General features: G+C 40.2%; 1 protein-coding gene across 1 annotated transcript in view; it reads right to left on the bottom strand.

Moving 5' to 3' along the window:
• LOC126281924 (epoxide hydrolase 3-like) overlaps positions 1–6755 on the bottom strand; it is a 108438-nt gene extending 101683 nt beyond the window's left edge. The window contains exon 1 of the mRNA XM_049981253.1: positions 6511–6755. Within this exon, the coding sequence (XP_049837210.1) occupies positions 6511–6699 (189 nt within the window). The 5' untranslated portion in view covers positions 6700–6755. The remainder of the gene's footprint in view (positions 1–6510) is intronic.
• Between the last annotated feature and the right edge of the window lie 10223 nt (positions 6756–16978).

The raw sequence follows: 16978 nt of genomic DNA, 5'->3' as shown, positions 1-16978 counted from the left end.
CAAAGAGTGACATAACTTCGAGAATTAGTTATTTTGAATTCTTGCAATTAGGATTAGTGTTGGTATAAAGCACTATACGTTCACCTCTGGTGATTCATCAATGCGGACCGAGCGAGGTGGCGCATTCGAGAGGACGAGTGTTCAAACCCGCGTCCGGCCACCCTGATTTAGGTTTCGTTTGAGTTGCCTAAACTGCTTCAGGCAAATTCCGGAATGGTTCCTTCACAAGGACACGGCCAGCTTCCTTTCCTAATCCGATGGGACCGATGTCATCGCTGTTTGGCCCCCACCTCCGAATCTGTCAACCAACCAACCATTAATGCGAAACACGAAATACGCACTACGTGTGTGTGGAACTGTCTTAAATAGTAACAAGATAATAGAGCCACAAACCACTGTCTTGCGTCGAAAGGTCTCCCACAAACGTCTGCTCTACTCCATCAAAGCACAACAACAATATGTAAACGTTAAGTTTCCGGTGCAGTGATACACTACGCAAACTGAAATGCTCCGATATGACGCTTCGTATCAATAAACCGCTAGGTCGTGACGCTGTCCTGAGTAAACACTGTATCGCTGTGTCATGCAGATTACATTGGGCCGACACGCTGAGAGAGCTTTGCCGTGCCACTTGCACGTCGTCTTTTTCAGCACGTAGCAGCTGATCCTGAGGTTCTTTCTAATTCATACATAGCTGCTTATGATAGAAGACAAATAGGTCACAGCTGTGTTATGCTCATGTAGGGTCGGTGACGCCCAAAAAGACAATACCTGCAGAAAATCACGTGCATTTACTACTTTGCAATTAGTATGTTACTCAGAAAGCGTGGATGATGCTACTACATAAAAAACTTATCTCTCACAAAATGGCATGACACATCCGGTCAACTGCAAAACTACCAGCCGCACAGTTCATGACAGCAGCGCCTGAGACCGCTCGGCTAATCCCGCGCGGCGACGAAGTCATTAGAGGCGAGACATTAGCCCGTGCTCTCTGGAATTTCTACGTTTCATACGTTCACGTTTGGAAACGTCGCGAGTTCGTGGTACTCTTCTTATTTTGGCAAAAATAATTGAGAAATGATTGATAAAGGCGAAAAGCACAATGCAAAGTGATTCACCACCAAATTTTGGCGTTACAGTGTCGTAAATTTAAATAGTGATTCGTAAAAACTGGGATGCAGTAGATTAGACTGTGGGAGTTCTTGGTTTGACGCGATATAGTGAATTGTGGCACCTTTATCTTGTTACTGTTTGAGCCAATTCCACATATGCTACTGCATATTTCGTGTTTCGCATGAATGTATCATCAGAGATGAACGAAGTGGTGCTTTGTACAATACTAATCCTAATAGTAAGAATTCAAAATGGCTAATACTGGAAGATTTTCATTCTTTGAACCATTCATGCAAGACCAAAAGAGTAACTCTTCGTATGCAAACCTATATCAAACAAATAATTTCTCAAGGTATTCAAAAATTAGTTGTTGAGAACCGTCCACCATTATCAGTCGTCATACCAAAGCGTAAAAGCGTGTATCCACTGTGAACTAGACGTCCACAACTACTACTGAAGTTCTTTGATGTGGAGACGCCCCGCCCATAAGTTTCGACAACTTCCTGATGTTCCCGCAAGTTAGTGGAAACAGGTTTTTGCTCCTTGTATAAGTACTTGCCGAGCTAGTCAGCTGCGTTAGTTTTTCTCAAACTGCAATCACAGGTGGCTATATTGATGTTAAGTCTTCGGTAGACATACACCTGGACATTGCTCAAGCCTTCGACAGAGTAGTATAACAACACAGTTTACTGTAAAAGCTACAAAAAATAAAAATAAAATGCCCGCGGTATACAGTCAGATTATCTGGTTCTTATCTTAAAGGTCGTACTTGTAGTATATCTTATCATTGGTACTTCTTATGTCTACACCACAAGTGCCGAGGTATCACAAAGTTCTCTTTTAGAATCTACTCTGTTCAAGAAACATTTATCTGACATACCAGACTTTCAACCAGTAATTATAGCTTCCTTCGCTAATGATACAGCGATACATTACACAGATGACAACATAACAAACATTCATGACTAATTCCAACGGTCTTTACTACCGCTTGAAAACATGATTTACAGAATGCCGCGTCAAAATAAACGTGGAAAACGTCTAGCTACGTATTATGCAGAAAAAGAATTTATTACCATCACTGCTATTAGTAGCCAAATGTCTGTTCACTTGGACAAAAACTTAAAGAAACACAACAGGAGTAGCGAATAAGCCTGTTAACTGCCCAATATCCCTTAACAAGTAAAGTCGTCTCTGAATAGGAAAACCAGTTTCCTACTTTACAAGTTGGTAATACAACCAGTAGTGAGTTATGCCTGCCCCTTTTGGGGCCGTGCTACGACTGCACATTTCAACAAACTTCAGTTCATCCAAAATGCGACATTGCGAATGATATTAAATGCTCCATGGTTCGCCATAAACGCAACAATTCACAATGACTTAAAAATTAAAACTGTTTCAGAAGCGATCCGCTCCATATCTGTAAGCTTTTACACCAAACTTCCTTTCTTAACCAATACAATAATTTATCAATTATCCACGTATAATATCCAAGACAAGCATAAAAATAGATGTTCAAAATTGGTACTGTTACCTTGTCAATAATACAAACAGAGGCTGACATAAAAAGTACAATACCACAAACATTTGCAATAGAAATTCATGTACGCTGCAGGTAAAACATCACTGTAAATAATGTTTCGTAATATTGTAAATCTTAACACTGTAAAATGAAATCTTGTAAACTGTAAATAATGTGCTGTTCTTTTTTATGATAATGATGTATAGTTTGTTCCCCAGTACTTATGTATAATCTACAACTGTAATTATGAACTAGTCATCGTAACACAAAAATCTGAGTGCATACAGAAGTATTGCGTATTCAGTACCGGTACTGTTATTGTCGAAAAGAAGAATGGCGCAAAGATAGATAGGTCGAAATAACCATTGGAAGTTTGGAACCCCAAATAATGTAATTGGATATTGTCAACCAAGAAAGCGCGAAATGAATTTACCAATTACTTTGTTTCACCAGAACGGAAAGTACACTTCGTTAAATTTCTGTTGATTTTTCAATGTTAGTCTAAAAAATACGATATCTGTAATAAAATAAATATTATTTGCAAATGTCGAAGAGTAATCAAATGGTGATATCTTGATTATATAGCGTGCCACATATTTGCATACTGTTTTGGCATATTTAATTGTATAACAGACAAAACATGCTCTGAACTTGTATACATTATCAGAAAGTTTTTAAGCTGGGTAACGTCCTCTGATTTTAATTTACTGAATAGTATCTCTTGATAAGTATGTGCACCTCTGTTTCAATTTTTTTCAGTCTAACATTTCTTTTTTTTCTTAACTTTTGTTTCGATATTTCTTCAATAATAATAGCAAAATAACAGTGGCGGCTGCTCTGGCACTGTAAACTTCTCATGATGAGACTTTAGCGGAAACAGTTCTGCATGTACTTGCATCGAGTTTCTGAAATTAACTTGCCCAAGCGAATTGCTGAAGTAAACTTGCGCAACTTTTTGTTCTAAGCAAACACTTCAGCAAGCTCTTGCCTGTTACTTGCTAGTGGCTGCACGCCTTTAAGATGGTTCGGAGCGATGTCGATGATTTAGAAGTGGTAACAGGCATTTATGTGAGCCTTTACCAGTGACATGTCACGGCCGAGATAGTTGTATAGAAACAGAGCAGTAAGACAGGTCGAAGACGAGAGTGACGTGACGGAACGGCAGAACGTAACTATCGTGCTTAGACGTGCCCTGATTACACAGCAAATGAAGTTGCTCAAACTGTCAATATACCAACGCAGTTTGTTCAATTTGCCTACAAAGAATGGTGTATGGCTCGCAGCCATGTAATAAGCCGTAAGAAGTGAGGACATACAGAGATCCTAACCCGTTGGTACTGGAGACGAATGTCACGCATTGTTAATGGCAATCGATTTCAGACCTGTGAGGAATCGCTGCTGCCAGTAAATATGGGTCCGTGTGTCAGTTTTCGAGCAAACACTGCGAAAGGAACTGGATGCATTGTAAAGTTGTAGTCGTGCCCCTCCCAAAAGACTATCGCTTTCTTGTGAACCGAGGTTTACATTCTCCCTATTTACCAGTCTCATCTCCGGCGACAATGCGCTTCCAAGGTGAAGGCCATCAGCTATGTTCAGCGCTAAATGATACGAGACACGAAGGAGGTCACAAACAAAAGACAGGCGATGGCAAAACCTCTCACTGAAGGTCAGTGTTGTCAAATCAGCTCTTTTTAGAGCTAACTCTGGTTTCTTTTTAATATCATTTATTGGGAAAATCCGTGATTTAGCTAGCGTTCTGCAGTATGGCATTTCTCACAATCATTTGGTTTCTTTTCTAGATTTCTTTCTAGACTATAGGAAAGCATTAAATCTATGTTTATTATAGAAAAATTATTTCCTTTGAACTAAGACGTGAAGACACGCTTAAACATTCCATGAAAATGTATTACTGGACTCAAAAAGCATGACAAAGCAAACAAAAGCTGTGCTGGTGTGTCTTCCAGTCATTGAACTGGAGACCTAGAAACGACGGAGAGGCTTCGTCCCCGCCGTAGCCCACAGTGGTACACAACCCCACAACAGGCTACAGCGGTCTACTCACCCCGCCGCCCCACACCGAACCCAGGGTTAACCCGCAACATACACATACAAGGTTAAAAGCGTTGCTGGAACGCTGTCGCAGCATAGCTTACAGGAGAAAAGTATCAAAGCTTCATAGTAATGAAGGAAGCTATTCTAAGCATCTACTCATTGTAGTAGTATAATAAGTATAAGAGTAATGTGAAATTAGAGTGCATATATTGTGAAGTTCGTCCTGTAAGTATACAGCAGAAACGTTATTTCTATATTTACTGTGAGAAAATGAAAATGGTTGTGAAAGAAATTGACATGAAGGTCTTTATTTCACCACATTTTTGCCTCAAAATATCGAGGTTCTAAAGATTGGCTAGTATTTTGAATTGACATCTCAGATTATTATATCTGCATTCGAAGTACAAGTGCGTCCAGAAATCATTTCTCTAACGAGATGCAGAGGATACACCTCTAAATTTGTATCCTTTTGCACTTTACGAATATCTATACATTTTCTCTTTAGCTGCTGAAGACATTAAAATGAAACGTCGCACACGATGCAAAATCCAGTGGAACGGTTATTTCTTGAAGTTGTTTAACACTGAATTACATATCTGATACGAGTAAAAATGAGAAAATTATATTTCAAGAACTTGATACCAAAGAAAAAAATCCATCAAAATATCAGCATTGATACAATTGTTCTTCATAAAGTTGGACTTAATTAAAAATATCTACTTACTGTATTTTCGTGTACACCCTTCCCCTCTTAAATACCTTACACAGTATAATCATCGCAAAAATGAAACTGCTCAGTTATACAACTTGTTTTATTTCAGCTTTTTTCTGACTTTTTTGTAGACACGTTTTGCTGCTTATTTAGGTTTGGGGAGTTGGCAGCACTGTTGAGGGCTTCGGCAAGAGTGCGAAACTGCAGTGCAAGCCGCCAGTAAACATCGTTCAAGATAATGTACCGCATTTGGAATAACCCGTATGTTTGTGTGAGCTCCTTTGAAAATTAAGTGTACTTAGTGACATACATTAGTGGACAATCGAAATGTATCCCAGCGGTTCAGAATTTCACTCTATTTCGACAAAAATTCGACTATGGATACAGCGAAAGCAAAAGAAACAAAAAAAGATGTGATGTGTTAAAACCACTATTAGTATATGTATGCTGAAACTTTTATCGTGAGCTGCACGTAAAAAACATATATTTTAATTAAAAATAGAGATACCGTAATCAAAAACACAAAATACGAAGTGATAAGAAAAGAATCTTGAGAAACATACATTTCTTGTCAGCAAAAATCGATCCTGAAAATCGGAAGCATTATGCAAAACTATGTAATAAAATTCAAGTACAGATTGCTCATATTACTTAAAAATTCAGCGGTATAGCAAGGTTCTCATTGAGGATGCATGATCCATTATTGAAGACAGTTTTCTCTAGGTTCGTTTTATTACCACATTGACGTCTCCAGCATTGCTACAAAGCTTGTAGCACAAACATCATTGTTACCTAGCTTGTCCGTTCCGGGCAATTTTTTGCGAAGGTAACAAAGCTGTATATGTTTTTTACTAAGGAAAGAAGTTCTTTTGTATACTCGGGGGCAGTTCTCTAAGATTATGCAGTTAAAAATCTATATAACATGTGAAACAAACGTTTATGAAAATTAAGCTTGGCGCAGTGATGAGTACCTAGCGCGGGGTCTTTAATAAAGCTGTTTATTGTTTTTACTACGGAAAGAGGTTTTTTTTTTGTAAACTTAGGAACAGTTCTCTAAGACTACACGGGCAAAAATTTGTGTGATATGTGAAACAAGAGCTTTACGAACCTTGAGCTTGGCGTAGTGGTGAGTACCTAGCGCGGGGTCTTGCAAACATTCCGGAGCTTTGTCGCGCTTCTTCCTGTACCAGAAGGGCTTGCTCGGGTTGAACAGCGACTTCACGACGAGAAATGTGAAAACGAGACAACTGTAGAAGGCGGAGAGCCCGTACATAACCAGGACGGAGAAGAGCCCCATGTTCCTACTTGCTCTTCGCTTGTTTCACTTCTGTCTGTCTAATCGGGAGGCCGGAGTTGTATCCGCGGCGCCGGTGCTGACATCTAGCGGCAGGCAGAGATTATTGCTCGCCAAACGGGCACAGGTAGCGTGTACAAAGGTCGAAAAACGAGGTTAGGAAGTACTCTATGGGTACGGGGCGCACCGGTTCGCCAGAAACATTGTCTCTCTGTGTGCGTGTGAGTGAGAAAGAGAGAGAGGAGAGAGAGACATATATTAAGAATGAAATTACAACGCACACTCATTGCTATCTCTACGCAGCACGGTCATGCAAAAAATTTTAGAACAACAGTCAGAGGCTTCAGTAGTTTATAAATAAGTCACATTGGCAGCAACAACGAAGAAACGAATCTTTACAAACGTGCAGCGGTCTCCTTAGACAGCCCGCAGAGCTACTACAATAGAACGCTATCGTCAATTAAAGTAACTCCAACAGCTCGTAATGAAACATGTAACGAGTCAACGATACATGTAACGAGTCAACGACCACTGCATTCATCCACAGATTTTAATTATTTTTTAGATGCTATCAGAAGATTTAATGTCGATTACACGTGAGGGAATGGAACTGGAAGAATCGTCAGAACATTCACTAATGCGTTACAAATGCGGCATTCACACAGACCGTCAGCGTAACGTAACAGGATGGGACGTGGACACCTACAACGTTTCTCCGGAAGAAAGTTTTGACGTCGACGTGCACAGGAAAACGGTGATGTCGGCTGCTAAAATCCGAAGCTAATCTATTATGACCGGACCCACACTTATGGTACAGATTTAGCGCTTTGTCTTCTTGGTTTTTATTTTATTGTATGTTTTTTGACACAATGGAAATATCCCATGGTGACTTGAATATTTTTCCTACGAGTATTCTTCCACAAAAGAGACCAGAGAACTGAAAGCCAAAAACCATCTAAGCTTTACAGTACCTAGGCAAATAAAAATGTTTTTGTTGTGGTCTTCAGCACAGAAACTGGTTAGATGCAGCCCTCCATGCTACTCTATCCTGCGCAAGCTTCTTCATCTCCAGGTAACTACTGCAACTTACATCCTTCTGAATCTGCTTAGTGTATTCATCTCTTGGTCTTCCTCTACGATACTAAATTGGTGATCCCTTGATGTCTCAGAACATGTCCTACCAACCGATCCCTTCTCCTAGTCAATACTCTACACTCAATGTTAACAAATTTCTCTTCTTCAGAAACGCTTCTGTTACCCAAGGATTTCTACTAGCCCTCGTCTTTTTACCTAGTTGGTCCTCTGCTGCCTTTACTATTTCATCCGTCAAAGCTATCCATTCTTCTTCTACTGTATTTCTTTCCCCATTCTTGTCAATCGTTCCCTAATGCCCTCTCTCAAACACTCTACGATCTCTGGTTTTTTCAGTTTATCCACAGCCTATCTCCTTAAATTCCCACCATTTCACAGTTTCTTCAGCTTTAATCTACAGTTCATAACCAACAGATTGTGGTCAGAGTCCACATCTGCCCATGGAAATGTCGTACAATTTAAAACCTGGTTCCTAAATCTCTGTTTTACCATTATAAGTATAATCTATCTGAAACCCTCCAGTGTCTCGAGGCCTCTTCCATCTTTTATGATTCTTAAACCAAGTGTTAGCCATGATTACGTTATGCTCAGTGCAAAATTCTTCCAGGCGGCTTCCCTTTTCATTCCTTACCCCAATTCCATATTCACCTATAACTTTTCCTTCTCTTCCTTTTCCTACTATCTAATTCCAGTCCCCGATGACTATTAAATTTTCGTCTCCCTTCACTACTTCAGTAATTTCTTTTATCCCATCATACATTTCTTCAATCTCTTCGTCGTCTGCCGAGCTAGTTGGCATGTCTGACAAGATATGAACAAAATTGATGAAACAGTTTTCAAGAAGAACCCTTTTTTAACAGAGAAAAGTTAACACCATTGAAGGAGAAATATGTAGTTATTTTTTATGTTATTTCGTACATCAAAGGGAAGAGGCGCAATAGTTAAGGTAATAAGACTCTATGTATAGTCTTCTAAATACTGTTTGATGTGGTTATATGCATATTTTTTTATCGTGTAACTTTGTCAAAAACATTTGTTATTAATACCACTTTGTCCATTAATAATCTTTATCTAATACCATATTCCGACTGCTTGTATTACGAATAGTATCTCGTAATCTCACTTTCGCCATTCAGTACTGGAGTAAGCTAGCGAGGTTGTACTGACGTTCTGTAGTGTCAACACCCCATCATTAGTCGATGACGTCGCCTGCCGTTCGGTATGTTCCGTTAACGTCCTTGGTGAACCAGCCGTTTTATTACACAGTACAGCAATATGGTTAACTACGTAATATACTTACTTGTGAAGCTACAGTCTACAGTGAAACAGGCAGACTCAAGACGTAAACTAGGTTCTGCTGTCATAGGAACAACATAAAATTTCTCTGTTTACAAATAAGTCCAGATTTATACACCCCCCACTCGCAGTTACTGCGAAATAAGGTCTTAACATCGAAATGTAACATTAGACACACTCGCTGCGGCACAAATAATCTCCACACGGGTGCGCCACTGTGGACGTACCGCAATTTACCTCTCTCTTTCTAGTTTCTTGTTGAAGTGTATGATATTGTTTCAAATATCTATTGCCGCAGATTACTTAAAGCCATTGTGACCAGCTATAAATCCATTACACACGAGCGATGGATCGCAGCGATCCGTCGCAAGGGCATGCGGTGACTTTGCAGATCATACTTGTGCGTGCAAATTGCAACGATCGATCGCTCGCTGATCGCACGGAAATCCAAGGCAATCTCATGAATCGTATGCGATGTGTGGCAATGTGGCTGACTGCCTGCGATTTGTTTGGTTATTAAATGTAATGTAGTTTTGTTTCCTTTCGCTTTGCCCACTATGAGAACTAGCTTCACGTTAACATTTGCTATTGGGGACCAAAAGCCACACCGAGAAGTGAAGGCGAGACAGGAGCTGACACTTGTATCAGGAAGTAAGCGAAAAATCAGCCTCCCTTTTGCAGCGATTACAAATTTGAATCCTCTTCTGTAGAACTGGAACTGATGGGAAGCTCACGGTAATAGTTTACGGTACACTAGGCTCCATCTGAGGAATGAGTTATTTATAAGACAACTACACGCATCATTGAAGTTTTTAGCTTCTAAGCACAATCAGGTGCCGTAACATGGAGTGGATATCTTAATTTAAATGTTTAGGGTAAGTGCATTACACAGCTATAACCATGTCCCCTGCAACTTTTGGTAATTTAACTCCTCCCTTATACAATTCATAGCCATAGTTGCAGTAATAAGCAATGCTGTTATTGACAACATTTCTGAATACACATAGAGACCGGAAAACGAACTGTGTAAATACTTGCAGTTAGACTATAAGACTAATGAATGGAAGAGGAGTTCAGGACTAAAAACCGAAAAATGAATTGTATTATAACACTGGAAAGACGTACGCAACGCACTTAGCGCCAGTGAAAAAGTAATATGATCTGTGAAGTACTCTACAGTTCACAAGGAAAAGAGTTTCAAAACAAGTTCAATAAATTGCGAACCCCGTTTTTTTTTTTTTAATTTAGTTTTTGCATCTATTCGTGGGGATACGGAGATCAGTTCAAATGTGTGTGAATTCCTAAGGGACCAAATTGCTGAGGTTATTGGTCCCTAGACGTACACACTACTTAAACAAACCTGAACTAACTTATGCTAAGAATAATACACACACCCAAGCCCAAGGGAAGACTCGAATCTCCGGCGGGAGGGTCCGCGCAATCCGTGACATGGCGCCTTAAACCGGCCACACCGAGCGCCGAAGTTCAATTGCCGCTACCGCTACACAGTAGTTAATTTTCTATTGCAGAACTTCTCGACACTGTGGCATTCGTAACACAAAACTTGAAATTGCTTAACAAATCGCTTATATTTGGTGGGGTCGAGACGAGCGACCGATTGCAGCGACATCGTACCAACATCACTAAAATGGAAACATTCCGTAACAATAATGCTACTAGATCTGATGATGCCAAAGCTATACTCACAATACAGCTTGGCACTATCGTGCAGGAAACTGAGATCGCTGCTGTGTGACGAGGAGGGATGTGGGAGGAACGATCCCCCCCCATAATAAAGCAGGTGCAAAACTAGGATCAAAACTGTATTCACAACGCTTACTATAATCCGTTCAGCATAAGACGAAACCTGATGTAATCATTGCACTATCTATTCTTCCGCGTTTGCTGGTACCTCACTGGATATCCGTTTCACGTGGGACTGCAGCGAAGCTGTCTCGAGTCCTGTCAAGTACAACAATAAAGGGTACGTTTTGTGCTGTGCGTCACACAAACATCTACTTCGGATTACAGCTTTACCGGCGCATTAACCTTGGCAGCACTGGCCGGTTAGATGCTACAACTAGCCTGCAGTGACGTGGCCAGCTGCAGTTCACACGTAAAAAGAGACGAGCAGAGGAGCAATACAGCTTCGAATGTCATTTAATTTTTAAGCAGACTGAAATAATACACTGCAAATCTCCCACAATACTCTCCTTTGACGACTAGATAAAAACCGCAACACGTTGTCGTTTTTAGCTAACGTGCTATTCCAATGAAAAACAAGAATGATGAAAATTCCTGACTTAACCACAGGGTAATTTTTCTACATAAGTTGTGTGTAACGTAAGAGAGTATTGAAGGATTTCACCGTACAGTTAAATATTCAAACCACTGAGGTATTACTTACAATCAGTCGTCTGACAATCTCATGGCTCCTTCATTATCCGACCACGAGAAAAACATTTCAGTTCTGGAAGTGTCTCGTGCTACGTTGATAATGAACCTGTCAGCAATAGAATCTACGAAGTCAACCAGGCGCAGCATTTTCTCTTCTTTTATGACGAGCCAGCGTTCGACAGTGACGTATGAAAATGCTGCGTTCCAGTACGTCTGGCAGCTTAACAGTCTTGTTACTTCACGGGCCAAATACCGCGGCTTGGCTCCAAATCAGTTTTATTTGGTTCATATTGTGATGGTAATACAGTAGCAAATGTAAAAATCCAGCATTTGTATGATGAGCTCGGTGCTGTGAAAACGATTGTTTTTCATGTTCCTACGATACTTACTGCCTGTGTGGTACAAAGCGGTTGCATAGCCCAAATATAGAGAATTTGGTTTTTCATTTTAGCCTTAAAAATTAAATTGTTATGTTTTCTTAATTTAAACAACATAAAACATCCATAATAAAAATAAATGTGAGTGACTAGGGCCTCCCGTCGGATAGACCGTTCGCCGGGTGCAAGAATTTCGATTTGACGCCACATTGGCGACTTGTGCGTCGATGGGGATGAAATGATGATGATTAGGACAACACAAGACCCAGTCCCTGAGCGGAGAAAATCTCCGACTCAGCTGGGAATCGAACCCGGGCCTTTAGGATTGAGTCTTATCTCGCTGACCACTCAGCTACCGGGGACGAACACATCCATAATTGTAATTAAGAATTTGTATTTGAAATGGAAGCATGAATATCAAGTCCATTATGTAATTAGAAACAGGAAGACGTGCATTATTCATAAAAAATGATGATGAATTTCATAATTACGAGATGTAAGTACTTCGAACTGAACGAAGAAAAAAAAAGGTATTGGGGAGATTTAAACCAACGCACTCAGTTGATACATATTCCATTGCGCTACCGACTGCGCTACATGTTCACTTACTATTCATTTATTAACTGCAACATATACAACGCTGCGAAAATTTCAGAGACGATTATCTCCGTAAATTTATGAAAAACATTAAGCACAGCATATTTCTCGGCACTTTTTAACCTTTAGCCAACTTCATACTGCGCATTAACAGCGCGACAGTCAGAGCACAACGCTGCAGCGGCTGTGACTGCACACGGTTTTTGAAATAAAAACTACGTACCTAAAGCGTGATTAAGAAGAGCGTTGATGGTTGTTAATATATCTGAATATCTTAAAGTTTCATTTAACGTAACTTAGTAATAATATATCTAAGACGTACGTAGGACCTACTACCAAGAACGCAATAACACCAGTGTACGTGTGCCATGGCTTCTGACCAATCATCACGTTTGTGTTTGTTTACATCAGGTTTATTCTTATGATGAAAGATTACACAAAGGTATATTCCTACGGTGCACTGTATGGTGTGCCTGTGTGTTACTGGCAGTGTTGCCAAATTAGCCATTTAAGAGTTAACATTGGCTTCTTTTCGATCCATTTAGCCGACAAATGAGTGATTTAGCTGGGGCCCGAAGTACGGCTTCTTTCACAGTCGGAAAATTAATCGCTTCCATAATCCTTGAAAAAATTAAAAAGCACAACAAAGAAAACAATAACCGGGTTACTGTTTGTTCTGGGCTCGAGACCAAAGATGCAACTACGAAAAATAAACAGCTGGGGCCTTACTGGAAACACTGTTCAGCACAGCTAATTTCAGCTTCTAACAAAGCAGACTTTAATTTATGCAGGGTCAATCATAAGTCATAAGGTTTCCAGTTCTAACAAACAATGGGCCAGCGAGTGAACTAAGCAGAGGAACACAAATCTTCTAATCAGTGCAGTAGTTTGCTAAGTGTATAGGGTTGCCGTTCGTCCTCATATATTGCGACCGTCAACGTTAGATTAGATTAGATTAATACTTGTTCCATAGATCATGAATACGACACTTCGTAATGATGTGGAACGTGTCAGGTTAATGAAAGATGTCTGTACAAGATATTACATTACACAAAATATTGCATGGCACTAATGTTTAAGTTAGTTTTTTTCCCCTCCCTTAATTTATATCTAAAAATTCAGCCAATGAGTAGAAGGAGTTGTCATCTAGAAATTCTTTTAATTTTTTTTAAATGTTGGTTGACTATCTGTCAGGCTTTTGATGCTGTTTGGTAGGTGACCAAAGACTTTTGTGGCAGCATAATTTACCCCTTTCTGTGCCAAAGTCAGATTTAACCCTGCATAGTGAAGATCATCCTTTCTCCTGGTGTTATAGCTATGCACACTGCTATTACTTTTGAACTGGGTTGGATTATTAACAACAAATTTCGTAAGTGAATATATATACTGTGAGGATCCCTAGATCCTTAAATAGACGTCTGCAGGATGACCGTGGGTGGGCTCCAGCAATTATTCTGATTACACGTTTCGGAGCAATGAATACTTTTCTACTCAACGATGAATTACCCCAGAATATGTTACCATACGAAAGCAGTGAATGAAAGTAGGCATAGTAAGCTGATTTACTGAGATTCTTATCACCAAAATTTGCAATAACCCTAATAGCATACGTAGCTGAACTCAGACGTTTCACCAGACCATCAATGCGTTGCTTCCAGTTTAGCCTCTCATCAATGGACACACCTAAAAATTTTGTAAATTCTACCTTAGCTACAGACTCCTGTTCAAAGTCTATATTTATTACTGGAGTTGTGCCATTTACTGTACGGAACTGTATGTACTGTGTTTTATCAAAATTTAAAGAGAGTCCGTTTGCTGAGACCCACTCAATAATTTTGTGAAAAACATCATTTACAATTACAACACTTAGTTCTTAATTTTTGGATGTTATTACTATACTTGTATCATCAGCAAAAAGAACTAACTTTGCATCTTCATCAATATGGAATGGTAAGTCATTAATGTATATCAAGAACAGTAAAGGACCTAAGACCGAACCCTGTGGGACCCCATACTTGATAGCCCCCCCCCCCCCCCCTAGTTTGAGGAATCAGCTGTTGTTTTAACATTACATGAACCACTTATTTCAACTTTCTATGGGCCTTCTCGTCCCGACAGACCCAATTTAGCCACACCCAATTTTGTGCCGATTTTGCAAAATACTGTTCCGGGCTTAGCTCAAGTGCAGAAGTAACGCCACTAGTTAACGCAACATACAAACGCAGCCTCAGCCAGCTTTATTTCTGTCAACAAGTTTATATTGACAAAATTGTCTGACAGATGGCGTTGCATGTTGCGTATCCTGTATCGACGTTGCAAGTACCTTGTAGATTTTCCGCCATCATTCGAGAAAAAATCTAGACTTCTCCAGTAGTACGAGGCTGGAACTATTTAAGCAGCCAAGTGGAAGAATTGGGCAGTTCCCATTTGAATAGCGATCTGATAAGAAGACTCTATCTAAATGTAATACGAACAACGGATGCAAGTTAGTAATGTTTGAAATGCTTATTGCGGGTGTATAGGGACATTTACTTCACTGACTGAAGCGTTACTGTCGACTGCTTACCTTCTAATAGACTTATCTAATTATAGCTTACGATAATGCCTAATGATGGAAAGAGCAGAGGTCACTTTTCGATTGCTGCCACAGAAGAGTGATCTTTTGTCAAGAAAAAACGTACGGATAATGAAGTGTTGTGTGAGATTTGTAGTGTTTCATCTCAGTAACTCACGGAGGTAAGGCAGATGAGATGCGTTACATTTCTGCGAAGAATCATGCAGAAAGATTGAAAGTCTATTTCTACAGCCATGATTAAAGAAGATATTCAGGAAGAATTGCTCGTTGCTGCTGTAGAACTAACAATGGCTTGTGAAGTCATCAAGCATCATCAATCCGTCAGTTCTCTTAACCTATACCCTGGATCTACGATTCCCTCCCCTCCTCGAGCGTTTGAGGTAAGAATAAATAATGTTTGAAAATCGATTTTTCAAACATATGTTCACTCTGTAACGCACGTCTTCCTGAAGAGGAAGTGTTAAGACATGTTATTTGGTCTTCACACAGCATTCTTCTATATCACGTCACTGTATTTCGAACTGCAGAATTCAAACGCGTGTATTTTGTAACTTCCCCCATGAACCATGGACCTTGCCGTTGGTGGGGAGGCTTGCGTGCCTCAGCGACACAGATAGCCGTACCGTAGGTGCAACCACAACGGTGGGGTATCTGATGAGAGGCCAGACAGACGTGTGGTTCCTGAAGAGGGGCAGCAGCCATTTCAGTAGTTGCAGGGGCAACAGTCTGGATGATTGACTGACCTGGCCTTGTAACAACAACCAAAACGGCCTTGCTGTGCTGGTACTGCGAACGGCTGAAACAAGGGGAAACTACAGACGTAATTTTTCCCGAGGGCATGCAGCTTTACTGTATGATTAAATGATGATGGCGTCCTCTTGGGTAAAATATTCCGAAAGTAAAATAGTCCCCCATTCGGATCTCCGGGCGGGGACTACTCAAGAGGATGTCGTTATCAGGAGAAAGACAACTGGCGTTCTACGGATCGGAGCGTGGAATGTCAGATCCCTTAATCGGGCAGGTAGGTTAGAAAATTTTAAAAGGGAAATGGATAGGTTAAAGTTAGATATAGTGGGAATTAGCGAAGTTCGGTGGCAGGAGGAACAAGACTTCTGGTCAGCTGACTACAGGGTTATAAACACAAAATCAAATAGGGGTAATGCAGGAGTAGGCTTAATAATGAATAGGAAAATAGGAATGCGGGTAAGCTACTACAAACAGCATAGTGAACGCATTATTGTGGCCAAGATAGATATGAAGCCCACACCTACTACAGTAGTACAAGTTTATATGCCAACTAGCTCTGCAGATGACGAAGAAATTGAAGAAATGTATGATGAAATAAAAAAATTACTCAGATAGTGAAGGAAGACGAAAATTTAATAGCCATGGGTGACTGGAATTCGAGTGTAGGAAAGGGGAGAGAAGAAAACGTAGTAGGTGAATATGGATTGGGGCTAAGAAATGAAAGAGGAAGCCGCCTGGTAGAATTTTGCACAGAGCATAACTTAATCATAGCTAACACTTGGTTTAAGAATCATGAAAGAAGGTTGTATACAGGGAAGAGCCCTGGAGATACTAAAAAGTATCAGGTAGATTATATAATGGTAAGACAGAGATTTAGGAACCAGGTTTTCAATTGTAAGACACTTCCAGGGGCAGATGTGGACTCTGACCACAATCTATTGGTCATGACCTGTAGATTAAAACTGAAGAAACTGCAAAAAGGTGGGAATTTAAGGAGATGGGACCTGGATAAACTGACAGAACCAGAGGTTGTACAGAGTTTCAGGGAGAGCATAAGGGAACAATTGACAGGAATGGGGAAAAGAAATACAGTAGTAGACGAATGGGTAGTTTTGAGGGATGAAGTAGTGAAGGCAGCAGAGGATCAAGTAGGTAAAAAGACGAGGGCTAGTAGAAATCCTTGGGTAACAGAAGAAATATT

The sequence above is a fragment of the Schistocerca gregaria genome, chromosome 7 (assembly GCF_023897955.1).
Source record: "Schistocerca gregaria isolate iqSchGreg1 chromosome 7, iqSchGreg1.2, whole genome shotgun sequence".
NCBI classification, from domain to species: domain Eukaryota; kingdom Metazoa; phylum Arthropoda; class Insecta; order Orthoptera; family Acrididae; genus Schistocerca; species Schistocerca gregaria.
The sequence above is the reverse complement of the archived record's forward strand: the minus strand, read 5'-3'. Positions and strand labels throughout refer to the sequence as shown.